Here is a 23,276-nt window from a genome sequence, read left to right as displayed (position 1 = left end):
CCCCCAACCCCCCAATGTGGGGGGTACAGCTCACCAAACCTGAGCTGCTCTCCCTTCTTTGGATCCCAGATTTCTTACAATGGCAGAATATCCTGGGAGGGACCCACAAGGATCATCCAAGTCCAGCTCCTGGCCATTTGAATAAACTGATTTAAAAAGGAAGAAAGCAAAGAGCCTCTGGCCACAACAGCCTCACACATCACTGACACCTCACCTGGAGGTTCAGGGCTTTTGACTCCATAAAGCTAAAAAGAAATAAATAAAAAAAAAAGGATATTAACTCAGAGCAATCCAGGGCAGAAACTGGAGGAGCAGGAACCTCTCACCTGCAGAGGTTGGACGTGTTTGGGACTCCTGGTTCACTGTCAGGAGAGCTCTGCTTCAGCTCTCCAGGGTTGTCAAGATTGCTCATACTGAGACATTTCTTAAAGGTTATAGACTAGAATCACTCATGTAATTCTTTCATGCAATATAATGTTGCTTCATTTCCTGCTCACCAGAATTAGTATTTTCAGTAAACTTTGCTGAAAATCAGTTCTTCACACTGTTCTTGTTCTGCATCTGCCTCTTTGAGCTCTCACAGCTCCCAGCACAGGTCTAAGAGCAAAAAGCTTCCCTGATAATATATTAAGCACAACATAATTTTTCTGTAAGAAAAGTCAGTATATTTATGGTTTGCTTTATAAAAGTTACTATAATACAATGGTACATAGTATTCAATTCACAAAAATATGAACAAATATATACAGCATGACACATCCACAACAAAAACACTTTCTTCAAAACAAGATACATACTGGTGACAGATTCTATATGCACAAAACATCCCTAAATTTATAAATTTGCTTAACAAAAGAAAAAGCAGAAATCCTAAATCTTCAAAGCAGAGTTGTTGGTTTTTTTTAAAAGGAACTTAGGAAAAAAAAAATATATATTTTTTTTAATTTATTGCAAACCATTTGACCTGCCTACTTTTAAAGGAGGCCCTTGATTTCCACGATGGGAATTAAAACCAGTAAACTGCAAGAATTGGGAGCTGGGTGTTCTTCCACTTTGCTTCGAAACTGCCCCATTGTTTTAGAGTGTCCTTCTTGATGTGTTTCTTTTCACTTGGACAAATCCTACAGTGGCAATTAAGGAGGAAACTCATAAAAACAAAACAAATATTAAACTGAAAAAATCCAGTTGCAAATTTGCTTAAATACATTTTAGGGTGTCTATTAGACTGTACACATTTCCTCGCTTGAAATAAATAGAATTTGCACATTAGGTTTCAGACTGAGGGAGGGGGGGAAAGAAGAAGCCTTGACTTGGCAATTTTTTGTCTTCAGTTTCTTAATGCTTCTAATTTCACCTATTTATTTGACAAAAAAACCCCCATATTTATACAGAATTTACATTATACAAAGCTTGACACAAGCTGTAAATGCCACCAGCTCCTTTGCTATACTCAGTCCTTCTTCCTCCCCATCTTGACATGATTTAGAGCTGGAATCTGTTTAAAAAGAACTCCAAATTACAATAGTCACTTTTAATAAACTATTTACATGCTCTTGAAGTACAAAGAAATCAGCAAAAAAATTTCAACATGTTTCTACAAGAAACAGTGTTTGAAGAGAAGATTCTTGAGTTCGCCTATGTACAGAAGATGCATTTTTTTATACTTCAAAATCCTTTTTTTTCCTTAAATTTTTATTTTGTACAGAAATGCACTGAAATGATCCCTGAAAAAGGTCACAAAAACCAGAACTGAAACTACTGTGTAATGGAGTTTAAAAATTATGTTTTTTTTCTTTCCTTGTAGAAATAAGCTGCTCTATACAATATAAATAACTGCAGGATGAGCCCCCATCCCCTCCTGGACCCCCCCAGAGTCTCAGACCACTGTGGGACCAGCCTGGGACTGCAGAGAGGTGTGAGCCACACGGATCCTGTGGATGCCAGCACGGAGGCACCTGCACCCTGACCTCCCACAGCTGCAAACCAAAACCTTCAATTCTATCTCCGTAATTTTGCTCTGTTCTCTTGGGTCATTCCTCTCAGCAAGATGGAATTTTGCAGGGAGCACTGTAAATGTCTCTTTTTTTGTCTGAGGCTCAAATTGAAGTGACAATAAATTTGGGGATGGGCTTTTCAGTGGACAAAAGCACTGCAGTGCCTGTTAGCAACATGTGCTGGTGAGGTTCCTCTTTATCCCTGTCACTGTTTCCATGGGGTCCCAGGGAACTTGTGCTGCATGTGAACCACACAGCTCCTGCCCTCCTCTCATCCCATCCCCTGCCAAGTACAAGGCAAAGGATTTGAGGCATCTCCAAAGCACATCTGTGGCTGCAGGGCTCCCCTGGCCCAACAAGACCCTGCGGGTTGGCAGGGACAGGGCACCCACAGAAATCACTGCACCAGACTTGAGAGTCCTCACCATAAAATGATTTGTTTGGAGGTCAGGCAGCTTCCCAGTCCAAGACAAAATATCTCCCAGGTAGGACTCTGCAAGCCAAGATTTATGGGGAAAAAGAGAGAAGCCTCAGGTTTAGCTTTGAGACCAGACTAACATGATTTTTCAGAAGTGCTGTGGCTTCTCAACAGCTCTGTTTCTTCCTGGGAAACTACCGAGAGATCAGCTCTTCTAAAAACTCACATTATTTGTCCGGGATCCTAAAAGGGGATAAATTACAGGCAGCTTTGGAAGTACCCAAGTGATTCAGGTGCTCATGGTCTTTGGCACCCAAATCCTTTTGGTGCTCCTAAAAAGCACACGGGGAAGGATGTGAAGGTAACAGTGACCTTCCTCCCCACCTTCCTCACCAAGGATTAAGGCAAACTGCAGGGGCTGATCCCATCCAGAGCACACAGATCTGCTGGGAGACAGAACTGCCAGCAGGGCTGGGCTGTCTGGGGTGTCCTCAGCCCCACAAATCCACCGTTAATGCACTGGTTTGATGGAGCAGAGAGGGAGAAGGCCAAGGACAGGGGCCTCAGTTCTGACACCCAGGAAACTTCCGTGCATTCCCAAAGCCTCAAAAGTCAAAGGCCAAGCTGTGGAGATGCCAACACATTGAATCTCATTCAGAAAAACAATAACTAAACTGAGCAGCAGTTTAACTCCTAAATGCCATCACTGCAGTTCCAAACAACATTCAGTGACAGAAACTTGTGCTTCTCACAATTTTAGGTTCTGGGTCACCAACACCCAATTGCTGGATAGATTTAGGATGAAGGGGGGAAACAATAAAACTAAACCAAAACAAAAGCAGAGATGGACCATGGATTGTCCAATCTCAGAGACAATTTGTTGGCCCTCAGACAGAAACACAGGTGGTATTAAGGCAGCTTGTAGCAGTCTGTGTGTTCCTGCTCCCTCAGGCCTTTTGCCCAGAGAAGAAATTTGGAGGCAGAGGTTACATTACAGAACCTACATTACAAGCTCCATGCTGCAGTGCAGGCTTGGCAATTCCATGGAACAGCTGAAAAAACTTCCAGGAACCTCTTTTGCAAGGTTGTCACCTCTGCTCATGGAGGTTTGGAAAGAATACAAGAATACAGCTGTGCAATTTGTTCTGTGGGGAGAAGGTGTTTAGTTATGCAGATAATCTTCCCGTTTCGTAATGACATTGCAACTTCCCCTTACAAGCCAATTAAAAAGGGTTTAGTATGACTATTCTCTACTTTTAAAGCAGGAGAAATTCAATGCAAATTGAAAAACTGGTCCTGTCTATACCTGAACGGTGGTGTAACACTTCCAGATCTCATCCAAAGAACTATTTTTTTGGTGTTTGGTCCCATTTTTAAATGGAACCTCTTGAAGAACTGCAACCTTCACCTCAGCACATCTACAAGGACAAAACATATTGAGAAATAATTTTAAAACATGCCTACCAAATTTAGAGAAGCATTCATTTCCATGGTATAGATGGGGGGGACAGGATTGCTCTCGGGGACACTTTTACCATGATTTTCTGGAGGCGTGGGACCGCCCCAGGCCAAGTTACTGAGTAACAGAGGGAGGAGAGTGGCAGGACACAGCTTGCTCCTATCACAGGAGGCATCTCCCACATCCAAGGACAGAGCAAATACTCCATATAAAACATTGGAAGGGCAGGGAAATGCAGATGAAAGTGAGAAAAAATGAATACAAGTCACACATCAGCCTGTTTCCCACCCACAGGAAGAAAATCCTGCTACAAACGTGGGCCATAGTCTTTGCTTGCAAGCAGGGCAGGATTTCTACAGCACAATCAGGGGCTGAGCTGTCCACTTAATCTCAGCCTCTTCTGCAAGCAAGACAAGCCCATCTCCAAGGAATGGGCATCCCCCAAAGGCCACACGATGCTACAGCTGCACAGCTGGCTCCACTTCTTCCTAGTGACTCAAGTATCCAAGGTTTTCTCACGTGCAGCTGCAGAGGTTTGGATCCCCCATGGACCAGCATGGCATAGAAAATGAGAGGGGAGCCCAAGGAGGGGAGCTGAGGTCTGGCTGACCTGGCTCTGCCCTAGGGTCTGGCTGAGGGGCCCTGTTCAGGCTCATCCCTAACGAAAAGGCAGGACAGTTCAGCTCTAGTCTCACTGTGGACACACCTGCACACACACACACACACACACTCTCATTCACACACCCTCAAGCCTCTGGCTTGCTCTGTAACATCAACCTTACATTTATTTACAGCTTACTCTGAGAAAACTGTGCAATTTCAGCCAATCAAGCTCCCAACAAACCCTATATGGCATTTTCAGTCTCTGCTTCACATTTAAACGTTGAATGTCTTTTTCAACCAACGAAAACTGATGAGAAAAAGGTAGCAGCATTTATGAAAAGATGAAGGTTTATAAGAACAATTAAAAAAAAAAAGGTACCATTATCCCATTATGGAGCATTACTGCAGGGACTGAACAGAGAAGCTAGTGTTTGGATAGACCATGCCACAAAAGGTAGCCACCTTTTTGTGTGCGTGTTGGATCTGAAAAGGAAAAAGCACCTGAAAGATGAACAGTCCTCGTAAGCGTGTGCGCTTTTTGTTTTCACTCATGATCCTGGCAGAAGTGCGAAACTTGCTTGGTTTTCTTCTCTTTTTCCTCTTTTTTTTTTTTTTTTTTTTTGGGTAAGTATTTTTTTGCTTTTAAATTTTTTTTTCTTCCTTTTTTCTGTTGTTTTTTTTTTTTCCTCTTTTTTTGGCAAAGTGCAACCACACCTGGTTACCACAGTTTTGACATGGCCGAAGGTGCAAGTGTGATGAGAGAAACCTTGAGTTCAGTTCAGGGTTCCCCTGCAGTTCTCAGAGCCACAGAGACACGGGATTTTTACATCCTCAATTGGAAACTTGTAGTCGTAGGTAATTTCCTCGTTCACATTGATGTGCTGCTTGGAGTAGATAACGATCTTCTTTTGAGACTCCACCGTGATCACTTTAGCATAACAATTTGGCTGCAAGGGTGACAGAACAGGTGATGATGTAGGTTCCCAGCCTCCACACAATTATTTCAAGATAAAATAAAACAGGACAGTCCTTTCCCAAGACATGACTCCAGAGCCTGGACTCAGGGCAAGCCTGGGAGGGGAGGGGTGAGGCCAGAAAACAGAGCAGCCCTCCTTGTGCTGCTCCAAAATATCCACATTCTGCTCATTTGTGGAACAAAAGAGCTTGGCTGATGCTCCATCAAATTTGTCACAGGTTAAGAGAAGCTCAGTGCTGAACAATTTGGCCAGGCAGGCACATCTGAGTGCAGACTGCAGCACAGAGCAGAGGGGGAAACAGCAGGGAATATTTTCCCATCAGGACTCTAGAAGGAGACTGTTCCCACAGCTGAAATTTGGTATGTGTTAAGGAAATATTTGTTAGATTTGCTTGCTCACTGTCCATCAGGATCCCCCAAGACAGTCAGGAGGACTCTTGAGTGCACTCAGTCTCCCTGCATGTTTCATTTCTCAGGTCTCTCCAACCTCTTTACACTACTTTAAACCCTGCTCTGATCTGCTGTGGCTCATTAACATTTAATCACAACCCTGCGGCCCCCTGCCACTTCTGAGCACCCCAATCAGGGCTGGCAGGGTCTCCCCGGGTTTGTCAGGGAGCCAGGCAGCAATGACAGGCGAGAGCAGCATACTCACATTGCAGCTGTGATTGATAAACCTGGCGAAGTTCCCGCATTTGGTGGCATCGATGATGGTGTCGTGGTCGACTCTGAACATGTAACTGCTGCCAATGCCCTCATCCTCGTATCGCTTCTCTCGCATGTCAGCAATGACCTGCAGAAACCCCAGGCAGGCTCAGGCCACGCTGCACAACTGACCTGTGAGCAGCCACCTACACAAGGCTCCCCTGAGCTCTGCTCGTGCCAGGCAATGGGGATTTATCTGATCCCCATCACCCCAAGAGAGCACACACCTGACTGGAAACACAGAATGTCAGGATGGGCTTCTTAAGGAGGATTCTCCTGAGTGTTCAGTTTCCATGGGCTGCTGAAATTCCCACCCTTGTACTCCCAAACCATAAGCCAACCTCTGCCCAGCCCAGAGCTGACACCTCCAACCCAGGACTCCAACCCTGGCTCTCATACTCAAGGACTTCTTCCAGGGCTGGTTTTTGCTCAGATTTCAGCCACAGCTCACCTGCCTGATGTTCTGACCCACGTACTCGATCACCATCTCATCAGCTGCAATGGGCTCCATAGCAAAAAGGCCCCAGTCGTGAATGTGGCTCTTGCAGAATTTTAGTTTTTTCTTCCGGAACTGCATGAAGGAAACACCCCAGAACCCCAACCCTGAATTAGCCACAGCACAGAATGGGAAAGGATGTCTCTGGGTTCACAATCTGCAGCAGGGGGTGATCTACCTTGAGCTGGTTGAACTTGAGCAGGTCACTGTCGCAGCTACCAGTGAAGGAGGAGAGGAGCCTGCGTTGCTCTGATCGCCTCTCGGAACCAGCCCGGGTGGAAGCGTGAGGTTGGGCAGGGATGCTCATACCCTGAGAGGACAAATGGGTGATCAAAGCTGATCCAACATTCTGCAGGCTCCCTGTGAGCAACCCCCTGTGCTACAATACATCACCACAGAACACCTGACATCAAACATTAACACTTCCCACACAACCCCAGGACGATCGATGAGACACAACAGCTTCCTCTCCCTCCTTGCCAAAAGGCAGGAAGCACCTACTGTGTGTGACAATGTCAAACCAAATCCCATTGACACCTGGCACTCGTGGATTCCTCACCTGTGTGTCAGCTGGAGGCTCCTCTGCAAAAGCTCGGCTATTGTTGAGGTATTTGAGTTTGTCCTTCTTATCAATTTTGTAATAGCCTTCGCTTCGTGCACAGCCTGTCACGTGCTCCCGCATCCCATCATCCCTCTTCTTCTTCTTGGGGGTAGAAAAGCTGGTAGGTGGCAAGAAGTTAAGGAGAAACACAGCCAGAGGTGGATATCAGACTAAACTTGCTACAGTTGCATGGAGCTAACACTGGGAGCCTGGAAAATTAGGAAGGTTTTGTGGGGTTGCAAAAATTAACATTACTACCAAGATGCTGCTCAGCCCAAAGGCCTTGGAGAGATGCTGCTCTCACCAGCCTTGGGAAATCAGCTCCTTCAGACACTCATTACAAACCTTCAGCTTTGAAGGCACCTCCAGGGCTTTGGCTCCTGGAAGGACAGTGGAGGTGTACTGCTGCCAGCTCACCCCACAAACACAGCCATGAAGGCTACAGCAATTGAGACTGACCTAAAAATGCTTCCTGTGAGGCAAAACATATCCTTGACACCAGAAAACTGAAGCAGTGGGACCATAAAAACCAAGAGGTGAGGGCCTCCAAGCTGGAGTGCTGAGGGTTTGCTGCAGAGCAGGTGAGCCTGCAGGTACTTTCACACTTGCCATGCAGTGTGGCACACGATGAACTCAAGGTGATTTTGAAGTGGCTTAAAAAGTGAGCGTAATTTTGCTGTTACAATATAATCCTTATCAAGAGGGGAAGAGATTTATTTTCACTATGGGTTTTGTTAGTTATCACTCACTGTTTTTAGGTGGTTTGGGCTGTTTTGGTTTTGCTTTCCTGTCTTGCAGGAAGCAAGGGATGAAGATATCTAAACTTCACACAATCTCTAGCAACACACACAAGGTGGTGTGTTTGTTTTCTTCAACACATAAACCTGTACATCCTTCCTGAAAACAGTACTGGAGAGTTCTGAGGTTTTCAGAACAGTCTTTTAGGCTCTGCTCCGGAGATCACTACTGGTGGCTGCACACACACAGAGCCCTGATGTATCACTTGGAAACCACTGATTCTATCAGTATTTCAATCTCAAAGCAAGTTAAAGATGCTAGAACCACAAACTCATTGTTTTAGGAACAGATGGTGAGATTATTTTTACAGCAAGTTTTAGCTCCAAGTGAAAGCTGTGTATGTGCAGACTAGAAATTCCACAGGCAAGCTGGAAAAAAAGTCTGGTTACATGCAGACAGAAGCTTCTCAAACTAGGAAGGAAACCTCCCCAGAAGAGGTGCCTAGAGACTGTCCCTGCACTTCCAGACTGAATGTGCAGCAAGAACAGCCACTTCTCCAGTATTTTTGTGTTGCAGCTTCACAGAATAAAACAGCTTAAAATCCCCTGCTCATCCAAGCAATCGCTATTCTTGTTAGCAACTGCTTCTCCCACCAACTTCTCGTGCATCTCACACGTGCTGCCAACACAGAGAGAAAGGATATAAGGATGGAAAACCCACAGGGTGTCATTGAGCCAGTCCATACCGTTGTCCTGCTGTAACAAGCGGTCGTATGTGATACACATGAATTTGATATCCTCCTCGTCGATGCCTCCGTTCCAGATGTCATACAAAATGGTCATCTCCTCAAACTCGGAGCGCGGCCTGAACTGCGGCTGGGGTGGGGAATACTCGGGGGAAGGGATCATGGGCAGCTCCTCTGATGTCTTCTTCTGCCTTCGCCACTGTCTCTTAGGTTTTGCGTGAGCTTCTTCTTCCTTGAAGTCTTCATTCCACTGGTTCTCCAGCTCCTTGAATGGCAGTTTCTCTGCAACTGTCTCAGCTGCTATTTTCTCATGGAAACCGTCATTCCTGAAGTCCAGGGTGACAGCTTCAGGGTCTTTCAGTCCATAGTAGGCATCAGGATGTCCACTCAACAGCTCTTTGCTCACAGGACCTTCCACCAAGGCCACTGGCATGGGAGGAGGCTCTATGGTTTTGCCCGAGTACACATCCAGCGAGAGGACAGAAGGTGGGGACCGCCTCGGCCGACCCGGCCTCCTTTTGGGAAGAACAGAAGGTGGTGGAGGGGGAGGAAGAATAGAAGCCCCAGGGGGTACTTCTGGGGAGAGCAAACCGGGTTTTACTTCTGCCTTGCATTCCTCGATGGGCATTCTTCCATCTCCATGCATGCATGGCAGGGCTGCTACAGGTATTGGCTCATCAGGTGGCAAACCCATGTCCATGTGGAAATCTGCTTGTGGGGGGCTGGCAAAGGGGATAGGGGAAGGAACACTGTTCATGCTGATCGTAAGGGAAGCACCAAGAGGCTCTTTAAAGGGTTTCTCTTCTAGTTCATCCTCTGACTGTTTCTTGCCAGGCAGAAGGCAAGGAATGGTAGCACCAGCCTCTGGGAAAGTAGGCGTGAAATTGAAATCTCTCCCAGGAGTCCGAGGAATGCCACTGTTAATGCCAGGAGATTGGGACGGGTAGGAAAAGGGGCTCCCTGGGACTTGAGGGGAACTGAGGGTCAAGCTGCTTCCTGTAAGGGGAGCATCACTTCCTGGCGTGGCTGGAACAGTGTCCGTGCTCTGCGACTTCGCGAGGGGGTGTGAAGACTTGGCCAAAATGTCCCGCCCGGGAGTCCTAGGAATCTCCTCTTCCACGGACGTTTTGGTCACCAGTAATTGTTCAGGGAACTTTTCTGGAGGGACTAAAGATTCTTCCTTGCCGGGAGTCGATGGCAAGGGAAGCATGGAGGATGGCACCTTGTGGGCTGGAAGCAGGAGAGTCTCAGTCTCCGAGTGGATCATCACCTCCCGTCCAGGCGTGCGGGGCAGCCGCTCGTCCTCCTCCGCTGCCGACGGCGGCTTTGCTTTAACTCGGGCTTCCAAGCTGCTCTCCTCAGCCTTGCCAAAGAAGCTGCTTTTGCTGGGCAGAGGTTCTCCAAAGACTGCCACTGGAGTAGAGATACAGAGAGCTGCTTCCTCATCTTGAGATTCAGGCTTTGGACCTTCCTGTACCTCTGGCTCCAACATGGAAGTGGGTTCGGACTCTTCCTCTGAAAGGGAACAGAGAGGAGAATCAGGAGCTTTGCCTCCACTTGGTTATTTGCCACTTTCTAGTAAAGACATGTTTAAGATGCCACAATTAAAGAACAGCTCAATTCCACTGGGAGGATTTAAAACTCCAGTGCTTTACATTTTGGAGGCACAGAATGTAGAGTAATTAGACACTACCACACACTTTCCTAATGGACCATAAAAAACCCACACTATTAATTTGAGGATTAGCTACGACACAGACCAGAACGAACGTTTCTCTGCTTTCAAAAGCCCTGACAACCTTTCTTACAGACATTAGAGGAGTGAGTGGATTGTGGGGTGAGGACTTTGGAGAAGAGCTGTCAGAGCTCAGAGTTATCACCTTTTCTAACGTGGGAACTAAACTAATTGCAGGCCAAGGAGCACCCTCAGCTCTGCAAGGAGGGAGCAGTGAAGGGAATAGCAGAACACTCCTGAGTAACACGTGAAGGAAATGGGAAGCCCCGGTAATGGATGAGGAGACACTCAGATGGTATCAATGAGGCAATTTATATGCTGCTCTCCCTGCAGCAGCCTCATTTATCTGGAGTTTATTTACCCACTTAGGGCCAGGTCCAAAAGGAATCAACGTTGAATCTTGTTAGGCAGCTCAAAATAACATTTTGAAGTGGGAGAATGAAAGGAGGTGAAAACGCCTGGAGAGTTGGAAGGGAAGCATTCCCTGCTTGTGCTGAACAAACCCGGGCTGCTGGAGAAGGGTCTGAGCCCTGCAACTCCTGTAGGACAGAGCTGGGCTGCTCAAGAACAATGCTGCAGTTTGAGTTTGTTCCCATAGCTTACCTGGAAAGCTCCTTACATGTCAAGTTGCTCACGTGCAGGTGTCTCCAAATTTATGTTCTTTTGGCACACTGACCTGTTCTAGAAAGGATTTGTGCAAAACCAGTTCTTCTTTGCCCTGCCCAGTTTAGCATTTTACCTCTTTGTGACTTTCAGATTTTGCAGCAGCCAAGGAATGACTCCCTGTGCATGGACTGGACCTCCAGCTCTCCAAGAGGCAAAACACTGCCCAGTTCTCAGACATCAGTGCTGCCCAAGGCTCCACAGCAGGCCCCACTAGATGTGCCCTCCATGTTGGCTCCAATTTCAACTTTTAGATTTCCCCCAGTTCCTAAATTATTCAAACTATATGCATCTCATTCCTGGTCTAGTAAAAGGTTTCCAATTTCCTTGGGTTAAATACAACTCTGTACTGATTGAAGACAATTTCCTTCTTCCAGAAAACTAGAGAGTAACTCATTTAAAAGGAGTAGGTGACTCCCATAGTCAAAGTAGTATTTCCCCAACAAATAATATTAGGAACCATACATAACTCTGAGACTCCGCTCACCTGCCCCACACAGCCTCCCTGTCACATACTGCTTGGATATGAAAATCAAAAAGAGCCAGTAGTGACATTCCTGTTCTGTTTTAGCAGCCATGGCTTTTCTATCTTGAGCTTCAGCCACCCCATCAGTCACCCTCGGATGAAGACAACTGTTCAGTTCCTGTAGGACTCCGACTAAACTGGCCCAGGATAAGATTCTGGATACAGTAACCACAGTATTTTTAGTAGCAGATGGCTCATGTAAAGCTTCTTACTAGGAAGGAAAGTTCAGCACAGACCTCTTTCCCTGTACAGATAATCCCTAGCCTAGAGCTGAGACTGGAAGAAGAAAGAGAACAAGGGAAATACAAACATTGGATACCGGGAGAAAATTTACTTGGAAACATGGTAAAAAAACTCCAAAGCACATGGAAGGGCATACCTGGCCTACAGATGGGAGAGAGTGCAAGTTTTGTCTCCTGGTCTCTTTCCATAACCAAGTGTTTCAGAGTTTCAGCAGCAATAGAAGCCCCCGGGACTTGGCTGCACTCACTTTCCCCTGCCTTGATTTCTTCACTGCCTTCATCTTTCACAGCCAAAGCTGGCTCGGCAAGTCCCAAGCCTGTTGCATCCATGTAGTCATCCACAGGATACAGGTCCAAAATAGTCTCCCTCTCATCATCAGGAAGCTCAAGACCAGCAGGTTCATGCTCTGGCTCAGCAACCATGGCTTCTCTGCTTTGATCTTCAGCCACCTCTTCCTCCTCTTCCTCCTCCTCATCTTCATCGTCATCATCGTCCTCCTCATCTTCATCATCCGAGTCTGAACTTGACTCGAATTCAGAGGAGTCCTCACTTTCATCAGATGATTCAACTTCAGCCTTGGAAGACGAGGGACTTGCTACATCTACAAGAACAAACTGCCATTAGTTCTGCTTTCTGGCTTTATTAAACAATCAGGGGCAAAGATCCCTTCTACTGTAAAAGTGTGGGAACAGCATCAACAGCAGCACACAGGTTTGAAGGAGTGGCCTTCCAATTTATTCATTTCTGCAAAGATTTATAAATCCTGTCTCTGGCTGCTTACAACAATCACTGTACAACAGATGAGGAGCAGTGCTGCTGGCACCTTCCCAAGTGGGTCTCTTGGTGCATTGTATTTTTTACTGAGATTTTCTGCTGCCTTTACAACACGGGCTTAAAAAGTGGAAACAGCCACCTTCTAGAGCAGAAACTGATAGACAGGACAGAGTTATTAGCAGCCAAATTACCCTTGGCTGAAATCTGGTCCCTCTTCCCCCAGCCACTCCTGTTTCACAAAACAAGCACACATTTAGCTGAGCTTGAGACCTGTGCCCCTGTGCCAGGCTGGGCTGAGATCAGGTAGGGGCTGGAGAGCTGCAGAGGGACCCACTGACTGAGGGATCAGGGGAACCTCACAGGTAACAATTAAAAATATCTCTCTGCATTATATTGTGTAAAACTGCCTGTCAGTGAAAGGAGGCACACAAGTAACAAAATCAGCTTACAAAAGCAGACGGGAGACCATAGCTGACCCGAGGGTGACACTCGCTGCTTCCACTGGAGCTGCTTACCCTCCTCGGAGTCCTGCTCCTCCTCCTTGTCACTTGTATCTATGCCTGTCTCCTCCTCATCATCTTCATCCTCATCTTCATCATCATCTTCATCCTCATCATCTTCATCCTCCTCATCCTCCTCTTCCTCCTTTGCAAGAAAGCATTGCCAAAAATGAGCAGTGCCTGAGCCTGTGACCTGGCTGCCAGTGCAGTAACCACCAGAGACTCTCAAGGAGGCTGCCAGAGAACCTGAAGAGGGAGTGACCTGACAGAGGTTCTGTAGGCACAGACCCCACCAGGAGCACTCAATTCCCAGAAAAGGGAACTTTGGCATTTGGCATTACCAGGCCCCCTTTTAATGACAGACAGCATTGAAACTGCAGCCACACACCGACATACCTTGCCAGGTGCTGCTTTCACCAAGCCTCCCTCTTCTTCCTGCTCCTCTTCCTTCTCTGAGGAGGACTCTTCCTCTTTCCCTGATGTCTCATCTCCTTCTTCTCCCTCGCTGTCAAGCTCCAATGGCCTTGCTGGTCGCCGTCGCAGCCCCACTGCCTCTGCATCCTTCTTTGACAGCTCAGATGTTGTATCAGAAGCATCCCTGTCCCTCTCTGACTCTGACGAGCAAAAGCAACAGAAATTATCATCAAATTCCTTGCAAAGGACAGAGTTAACTACATAAGGGAAATTTCTTCTCTGGAAAGACTGAAGTTAGGAGCAATGTGCCCATGTGGTGTGAGGCTTACAGGGACTCGCTGATGTTACAGTGAAGAGTGCTGATGGCAAAATGTGGGTGACCAAAACTGACATTTCCTAGCCATAGCAGACAGGAGACATGGCATGACTGAAGTCAGGACAGGTAACCTGAATTTAATGCTTTTTTTTTAAATTTTTTTGCTTCAAAACCTCTTGTTAATCTGAATCTACTTCAACATGAACCCATGTGTAAAGCAAAGGGTATTCAAAGCTTTGTCTCCTCTTTACTCTTTCCAGGTTATAGGAAATAATGTTAAGATATTTTCAAACAGATTTTTCTGGCAAATAACTTTGGTTTCTTTCTCAAACCAAATGCAGAGCTAACTGTTGTGTGCTTCCTCCCACCATGTCCCAGAGAGCTGTGAGCACACCCCAAACAGCCCATGAACCCATCTGAGCTCCTTCTGCTGGGGCCCAGCACAGCTAAAACAGGTTATGAATTATTCTTAAAATGTGTGTCTTAAACTTTCCACCAGTGAATTTCAGATAATTGAACCCAGAGAGGCCATGTCCCAGCTGATGAGAGCTCTGTGAGAAGCAGGGTTTGGCTCAGATCCTTGACTCTATTTAACTGTAAGCTAGCACACTGCTGTGAAGTTTAAAGGGATTCAGCTTGAGTGGGGTTTGCATCTGCTCCTAGGTTTCAAACAAATGCACTTTGCAAACCTTCATCTTCATCATCCACAGAAGTAGAAGGCCGGATTCTCTTCTGATCTCCCGCTGAGGCAGCTTCAGGTGGCTCCTTTCTTTTCACCTGAACAAAAGACACAATTAGCATTTCTAAAAGTTTAGAAACAGCAGAAATCAACTTCTTAAGCAAATTGCCACTTCTTTTTGCTGTGGTCACTTACAGCAGAAACCAAGGGCCACTTCCCAGCTCTTGATCTCTTTATTTGCTTGCAAACAGAATTTCACTCTGAATGAAACTCTACCCCTTCAATTTGCATGAAAACACCCTGGGTACCAGCATGGTGCATGTCATCACCAGGTACTTTGAGGATGACAGATCTTGACAAATCCATGTGTTCTGAGATTGTAGCAGAACAGAAAGAGAGCCTAATCTTAAAGAACCTCAAAGCAAGTTTTACTCTAAATAAAGACTGGAGAATCTCTCATACCAAACCTTTACTTGCACCTTCTCTGCATTCAAAAATCCTAATTTCAGGGAAGCCCTCTACACTCCCCTACCTCACAATTCTTTTGAGGAACTTCTAATTTTTTATGCAAATGCTTTTCAAAACAGATACCCTGTGCTTCTGAGGAGACAGAGTTTAAGCAAACTTCAGGTGAGATTCAGCTGCCAAAGCAAAACAGTAACTGTTTAAAGCACCATGAGCATAGGTGTATTTTTATGATCATGCTGAAATGCTGTGTCCTAAACACAGCCAAATGTTCCCTTTCCCTTGCTGAGCAGGGAGATCCTCTAGAGACAATGCACACAAGCGGAGGGTGAAAATCTAAGGGAACAGAGGGTCCTTGCTCTGCTCCTGGAGGGTCAGAAGCAACCCCCTGAGTGAACACAGAGTGGGGTGAACAGCCTGAGGGCTCTGGGGCACAAACCTAGTGAGGTCTGTCCTCCTAAGGCTCCTCTCTGGGGGATGTCAGCATAAGGAAGAGAGTTTTTTGTTTTCACCTTGAAGGATGGCAGCCGGATGGCCCCTCGTAACCCAATGCCCAAGCCGATTGCCTCATATCCCAGCCCTTCTCCTTTGTTCCAGTTCTCCAGAAGACAAGAGGCAATTCGATCCTTTGGCTTTGGTTTTTCCTCCAGTTCTCCTCCAGACTTCACTGGAGTGAGAGACGCCTGCAACAGAGAAGGCACATTTGAGAGGGAAAATTTCCTGGGAAGGACACGAGCTCTGGAAACCATTTAGACAGTTGAGGTTTGAGAAATGCCACTGCCCTGCCCAGGCATCAGTTTCTTTGAGGGCATCTGAAGGTGCCCCACACTGGAGAGGAAATAGAGCTGCACAGAGTAATACAAATAACTTGAGTGTGCTTTAGGCAAGTCAGCCCAACACTCTGTTATCTACCTTCCTTTGCTAAGCCACATAACTGAAAGCAACTCCAGACCTTCCAGTTGGGAACACCTTCCTTCTGTTGAGCATAAGGCCAAATATAGTGCATCAAAAATCACACACATCCCTGTGTTTCCTTAGCAACCACAGCCCCAGTCCACAAAACCTGTCAGAAGGCTCCAGTCCTGGGAACAGGAATATAAAAATATTTAGACGAAACACCAAAGGGTCTACAAAATAGACACACAGCCTCAACAAATCCTTTTTCACCAGAGCTGAGATGCAAAGGAAGAGCAGGAATTCAGACCTCTACAGCTGTGGAGAGGTGGACAAGCCAGGAGAATGTCACACATGGTGTGCCAGGGGCACAGGAGGTGATAACCACCTGCATCAGCCCATGGCACAACACCCCAAACAATTTCTCTTGCACACCCTAATGGAGCTCACATGCTGAAGTGGGCTGTAACCACCAAAGAGGCAGCACAAGCTCAGCTCTCCTGCTAATAAGGGACAAGACTAATGGGAATATCAAACAGAGAACCCAGCAGCAGCACTCCATGGCCAGGAGTTATTCCTGGCACTCTGCTTAATGCATCTTAATCAGGCTTTCAAACCTAAACCCACCACTAGGATTTGGGAACAAGGAAAAGCTTTCCCTTAGCTCAGGCAGAAAAGGTTCATGGAACGTGCTGCCTTCCCTAGCAACATTCTCCTTTCACAGCTTTCACCTCACACATTTTCCACTCTGCCTGACCCAGGACACCAGTTTTATTCCTGAGCCTTCCCACCCTTTACCTAGGGCATGACGCCTCTTGGCTGCCAGAGTTGGAATCAATCAATCAATCAATCAATCAGCTGCCTTTGATGGAATATAGCAGCCAGAATCAGTGTGATGGCAGAGATGGGGAACTGACCTCCAACTGCCACCAAGGAGCCCAGTAACCTCATCCTCACACACACCAGCAATGGGAAGGTACAGTTTAAGCTGAATATTCATATTTTGTTTTTGCAAAAGCAGGCAACTTGTGTCTGAAAAGGAATCCTGTCTCACCCAATTCTAGGGGTGCCCAGTCCTAGCAGAAAGGAAGCTCTGTGAGATTTTTCTACACACAACAGTAACACATGCTGTGGGGCAGAAATGGTTCTGGCATCTCTCTTCCTGGACAGAAAGCACATGTGGTTTTCCATGCAGCAATTTCATATTTTCAGTTACACTGCTCACATCCAACATAACCTGTGGCAAGGACTGTGGTAAGCTACTGTGGTACAGTCAGCTTCACTTCCCAAAATTGCTTATAAATCCCAGGTAAGTGAAGAACACCCCAAATCCAGCCATAACTTGGGATGTAAAAGAGCCTGAAGATCTGCCTCAACTTGCTTCTGCTTCTTCACCACAGATGTCAGGTTTAAAACAATTTCTTGAGTATTTCAGTTGCTGTTTTTGCAACTATTTGCTGGATCTGTTTCTTTTATTGCCCTGGAAACTCAGGGGCCTCTTCCAACACTGTCAGCACACGCTTGCTGGCAGAAGACAAGCTCTGAGCATTAGTCAGGAGGAGAGGGACAGGGTTTCTGCTGCACGTCACGCCAGCCAGCTCTAAGCCACAGCAAATTACACTGTCATAAAACAGCTGTTAAGCAGCAGCATTACCAACCCCTCCAGAAAGCCAAGGAGCTCTCCCAGGCACCAGAGTTAACACGCAACTGGTTTACAAAAACAGGTGGTGAGGATACTGCTCTGAAAACTGACATCTGAAACAGATCTACCTGCAGGTTGTAGTTTGTTTTGTTATTTTTACAGTAATTCACTGCAATGGTAATTTTGAGACTTGCATTAACCTTTCTGTAGTGTTAGGTTTTTTGAGTAGTGACAAATTCACCACACGTTAGATCACAGAGCTGTTTGCTCGCTGAGGTATACTTCAAATTGGGTGAGAAAAGGATCAGAGGATTCATGCAAAGCTGTTTTCACAACTAATCCCTGGAACTCTTTGTGTATTTGGCCAATGTTCAGTTTTTGAGTTAATTGCTGCTTTGTACATGCACTGGGGAGGGGCAGAACTGGAAATACCCACAAATCTCACTGCACAAAGTGGGGAACACAAAACAGAGCTTTGGTGGTTTCAAACATTCCTCTTGCATCTGACCTTAGTTTTTCGGAGCAAACCTCAGCTTCCTCTTGTACGTAACAATTTAGGATTTTGGGTTTTTTGAAGTCAGCTCCAGACCCCTGCTGACCCCACACATTGACCACAACACTCTCCCCAGGACCCAGGACAAAGCATGCAAAAACCTACTTTTGCAAGACGTTCCTTCTTGTCCCACCAGTCATCAAACGCCCGGAATGCCACCACTTCGACCATCTTGCGGTTCAGGTCCCTTTTCATGATGGCCTTTAGTTCCTTCACTATGACCAGGAGGACTCCATCCACAGTGGCTTTGTGGGGATCTTCCTTCTTCGGCTCATAACCCGGGGGTGGAACCGAGGGGTCAAACTTGGGCAGCGGTGGCCACTGCTGCCCGCGGGCGAGAGCGGCTCCCATGGAGAACGGGCGGTAGGGAGGAAGATTCACAAACTGCATCCGGCCCGTCATGAAAGGCGGGTACTGGTACGTGTTCTGCGCCTGCATCATGCGGCTCAGCATCTGAGTTTGCATCTGGAAGGACATCGGCATGCCACCCCACTGGTTGCCCAAGACACTGATCATATCCACCTGCATGACCGGGAACATGCCGGGATGGAAGGGGGGCAGCGGGGGCAGGATGTGAGGCGGAGGGACCCCGGGTGGGGCGGGCAGCGGCGGCGGGGGCACGGTGACGGCCGGGTGCGTGGGCGGCGGCGGCGGAGGCAGCGGCGGGGGCATGGGGAAGCCGGGCTGCGGGGGCGGCGGAGGAGGAAGAGGAGGGAATCCCGGTGGTGGCAGAGGGGGGATGGACGGGGCCAGCACGGCCGTGTTGCTGACGGAGGAGTTCACCACAATGGTTTTGGCACATTCCGCGCTGGTGATGGGCGCAGGGTTGGTCTCGTCGTCGGAGATTTCCATGTCCTCCCCTGAGGAATGCTGACCCTGCCACAAAACAGAGAGAAAAGGTGACGAGCACATTCTCTTTACATTAAATACCACAGCGCCGGGCTGCTTCAAACAAAAGCTAAGTTTAACACACATTTTAATTGGGAACGGAGAAAAGCGAGCGATACTCTGAAAAGACAGGGCCCACTGAGCAGCTGGTGCCTATTGAAGCTTTTCTCTTCCGTGTCAGACCTCGGGAATCAGAGAGGTAAAAGCTTTCTAAAAGAGCATCAGCACCAACTGAACAAAATCCTCAGCTTCAGTGGAGCAGGAGGAATTGCTCCGGTGCTTGGTGAAATACACACAATCCAAATCCTTCCCTGCAAGATACATTATCTCTTATTTGCATCTAATACTCCTAGGTACATTACACCATGAGTTTTTATTCCTTAGTTTTTCCATGCACAAATAATTACCCTTTTTTTAATTATAATCCCTGGCTCGTTTGCTGTCAACTCCTAACCTCCAGTTGTGGAAAGACAATACCTTCACATGGTTGCTGCTGCTAAAAGTTGTCTTGACTAGACCACAGCAATTCACATGGGAAAACAGAACCCCAAATCTGGTTAAATTGCTTTTAAACATCAAAGTCATAAAATGCTGGGATTCAAAGACATGACCTATGTTGTGTTTTGGGACAAAATTAATACTTTACTAGCCAAAAGAAATACAGACTTGTAGAAAATGCTAAAACTATGTCCTACCTCTGCTGTCAAAGGGATGGAAACTGGATTAAAACAGAGAGTGCCAGCTTGCTCTGAAATCTCAAAGCTGCCTGACAAGGTCTTGTACAAAAGAAAAGTTCCAGGAACAACCTCCACCCTCCACAGCACATGGTCACACCTGCACACTGTGTCCTACAGGCACTTCAGTCCTCGAGGTGTCTCCAGCACCAAGAATCCACATGCATGACTGTCACATCCCTCAGGTATTGAAACCCTGATATGAAATAAAGTAACCAAATACTGCTGGAAGACATATCCACACGGTGACAGGATCTAGGAAACATGAATGGGGCTGATCTCTGACTAGAGTGATGACAGCAGACAGGACAGAGTCCCTGTAACCTCCAAACACGTCTCACATTGCTGATGTCAGTGAAGAACCCCCCCGTGTTCCCCAGCACGGCCCAGGGCACAGCAGGAATGCTCCTCCTGGCCAGAGCCCTCCAGATGCCCTGGGAGCCAGGAAGAGATCACCATCAAGTGCCTCTCTCTATCAGAATCCTGGCAAGAGTTTCAGAACCTGCTGGCTGTTATCAGCCAAATTTAACTGTAGATCCCAAAGATATTTATTATTTGCTCCACATTTTGTGCCAGCAGGTGCCTCTTCTGTCTGCTCTCCTGCCAGTCTCCCCAGTGTGAAAGGAAAGAGCAGTATCAGACACTGGAGAACCTGGAAGTTCTGGGAAGAGCTGCTGAGGAGCAGACTTTGTTGGCAGTTTTCACATTGAAGCCGCTATGATTTGGTTCTTAACCTGTGAATTTCTTACTGTGGTATGCAAACAAAAGCAGGAGCAGCTGAGTTGACTCTGCTACAAACTGTCACTGTGTGAAACTGAGCAACCACAACTATCCAAATCGCTCCAAATGTTTCCCGTTTTATCAAAGGTCATCTCTGCTACAGCAGCTACCACCAGAGAGCAGGCTGAGCACGATGCTTGCAACAGCAGCTGTGCAAATCCTCCAGTCCTGGCACCTCCCCTCGCCCTGGCTTCCCCGCATTCCTCTGCTGCAGCACGAACTCACTGCCTCCCGCAGTGCCTGGGTCACCCCCAAAAAGCCACTAGCAGTTTTAGTGCCCAAAATGCCCAACAAGGAGACACCATTCACCTGGCAAACCCTGAGCAAGAGCTATAGACCCCTGGTAATGGTGATGGAGAGGGGACTCCCCCGTAGTCACGGAGTCACTTAAGTGCATCTGTGCATGCAGAGAGAACTCCGAGGGCTGTTTTGTAAACCCTAAAATGAACAGCTAAAAAAGAAGTAGAGGTGATAACCCATTGCACTCGAGTCTTTCCAAAGCCCAGTTGTATCATACCCTTGAGCTGCCCACATCTGGCTCACACTTCTCAGTGGGTCTCACACCCTGCATCCTCTCCCCAGCTGCTCTATTGCGGTCACGTCCCACGCCGAGGATGCCGGGGAATAAAAGGACATTCTGCAGTTTCAACTACTGCAGCTCCAGTGAAAGGAGCAGAGGAAGAGCAAAAAGGACGACTGTGGCAGGTGTAAACAAGATTCCTGTGAAACAGACCCTGGTTTTCAGTAAGTGAACACAAAAGGCCCTGTTAAAAGCACTGGCTCCAATTGCAAACGCTGGATGATGCTAAAGGTCGGCACTGGATAGAAAGCCAGGAGTGTTCAGGCTACCAAAGACAGACAAAATCAGCTTCAAGTTCACACTCATCTCATCTGATAGGATATGGAGAAAAGTCACCTTATGAGGCCTCAGGGGAGACCAGCACTGAGCAGTGTCAAGGCACAGATTCTCCCCAGTCCCTCCTGCAGGACCTTGCATCCTCCCAGAGCCCTCCCAGCCTCCCACCCTGGAGCACCAGCAGCCCCCAGCCTGTCCCAGCCAGTCCTGCCACACAAGATTTGTGTGCTCCTGCCCATCCACACACAGCCTCTCATCAGCCTCAGAGTCCTGCCTGATAAATGAGGCTGGTTTTCCCTCCTGAAGGAATCACATAGAAAAAGCCAGTCCTGAAATTGCAGAGTGCTGGCAGGACTAGCAGGATTCCATGCTCTAGGGCACAGAGCTTCCTTCATCCACACATGCATTAATTTTTACTTAAGATGAAATGAGAATTGCCAAAGCAATAGCCAGTGTTTGAAAGATTGAAGACTTTTCTGGTTTTTTCACTTCTGGTGCTCAGATGGGTCTACAGGAAGCAACAACAGATTCCCTGCTTCCTACAATGTTGGGCTGACAACTCACCTCCACTTGCACAGTGCACACAGTCTGTGCTCCAGTTTCATCCCAAGCAAGATGGATAGGGAGAGAGAAGGAGATTAAATGGCAGGGAGAAAAGGATCAGAAAAGGCACAGGAGGTAGGGGGAAAGAATCACAAGGTTAGGAAAGAGGTCAAACCAAAAGAAGATCATCTATAAGGAAGCCTTTAAAAAAAGTTAAGAGTAACGAATATTTAAAGCGGATGACTTTCCTGTAACTGCTCGTATCTAAGGGGGGAAAATGTAGGCACCAACTGAAAGAGATCAAGGTACATATAGAAAAACCAAGGGGAGACATAGAAAGATCTTCTGTTATTTGAATTTCTTTTCATTCACCTGTCTGAACCTGGATTTACTATGGTTGCTACCAAATACCTCTCAGGGTACAGCTGAAAAGCACCTGTGCTGTCCTCTCAAAGAAACTGCCTTCTAGCTGGCCTCCCTCTTTGCTCTCACAAGCAGAAAAAAGTGAGCTGATAGATGACACACATACTGCTCCAAGAATGTCACAGCCATCACTGTCAAAAAAAACCTGTGCCAATCAGTCCCAGAGTTCACCTGCCTGTTTCTGAGGTCATCTGGTACAATGCCACCAGGAAACCTTCCTTCAGCCCACTGAGAGAAAAGCCATTTCCAGCTAAATTAATTTGTGCTGCCATCTTTAGTTTGGATTAATTAAATTAAGAGTTAGCAAAACAGGTATTTAATTATACGCATGACACATTTTTCCAAAGGTTCTTTAATGATGCAAATTCGTTGGGAGAGATTCATGTCAGTGTAACTGGTTATAAATGGCCTCATTCACTGTTCACCCAAAATGTTAATTGCCACCTTTAACACCAGCAGAGTGTGCAGAGACTCTTAAGCTAAATGAGGGAACATCCTGGGATGCCACTCCTTCATCAGCTGGAACAGTGACAGGGTAGAGCACTGGCTACAGGGTATCGATCCCACCTCAGAGCCCTACCCAGCATTTTACAAGCAAATGTTAATACCCCCAGAGAAAAGAAACTACATCCTAATATTTGCATGTAGACCTGTCAGCTTCCAGGTGTGAGGAGGCTGTTCCATCCCCTGCCCCAGAGGAGCACTGCCACTGTGGCAGTGATTGGGACTCCCACTGTACAGTTGTTCAGTACCTTTCTTACAGGCAGAGAAACTTCCATTTCCTTCTAAAAGGTTATCTGATAAAAAAATTTACTCAGAATTTCAGAACACATTTTGAACACCATCAGCTTACAGCTCATTTCACTTAAACATGCTGCTGGGCACCAAGTTACTTATATTTGAGGTAGGGAAC

General features: G+C 46.8%; 1 protein-coding gene across 1 annotated transcript in view; it reads right to left on the bottom strand.

The window, feature by feature from the left end:
• Positions 1-642: 642 nt before the first annotated feature.
• Positions 643-23,276, bottom strand: part of SETD1B (SET domain containing 1B, histone lysine methyltransferase) — a 48,291-nt gene continuing 25,657 nt past the window's right edge. Inside the window, exons 7-18 of the mRNA XM_086855354.1 lie at positions 18,245-19,015; positions 15,563-15,733; positions 14,596-14,683; positions 13,573-13,790; positions 13,192-13,321; positions 12,039-12,503; positions 8,694-10,250; positions 7,211-7,377; positions 6,830-6,961; positions 6,607-6,726; positions 6,106-6,243; positions 643-5,421 (exon numbers count right to left, since the gene is read on the bottom strand). Coding sequence (XP_086711480.1) covers positions 5,248-5,421; positions 6,106-6,243; positions 6,607-6,726; positions 6,830-6,961; positions 7,211-7,377; positions 8,694-10,250; positions 12,039-12,503; positions 13,192-13,321; positions 13,573-13,790; positions 14,596-14,683; positions 15,563-15,733; positions 18,245-19,015 — 4,131 coding nt within the window. The 3' untranslated portion in view covers positions 643-5,247. The remainder of the gene's footprint in view (positions 5,422-6,105; positions 6,244-6,606; positions 6,727-6,829; positions 6,962-7,210; positions 7,378-8,693; positions 10,251-12,038; positions 12,504-13,191; positions 13,322-13,572; positions 13,791-14,595; positions 14,684-15,562; positions 15,734-18,244; positions 19,016-23,276) is intronic.

This window comes from Cyanistes caeruleus, chromosome 18, assembly GCF_971803275.1.
Source record: "Cyanistes caeruleus chromosome 18, bCyaCae1.hap1.1, whole genome shotgun sequence".
Classification (NCBI taxonomy): domain Eukaryota; kingdom Metazoa; phylum Chordata; class Aves; order Passeriformes; family Paridae; genus Cyanistes; species Cyanistes caeruleus.
The sequence above is the reverse complement of the archived record's forward strand: the minus strand, read 5'-3'. Positions and strand labels throughout refer to the sequence as shown.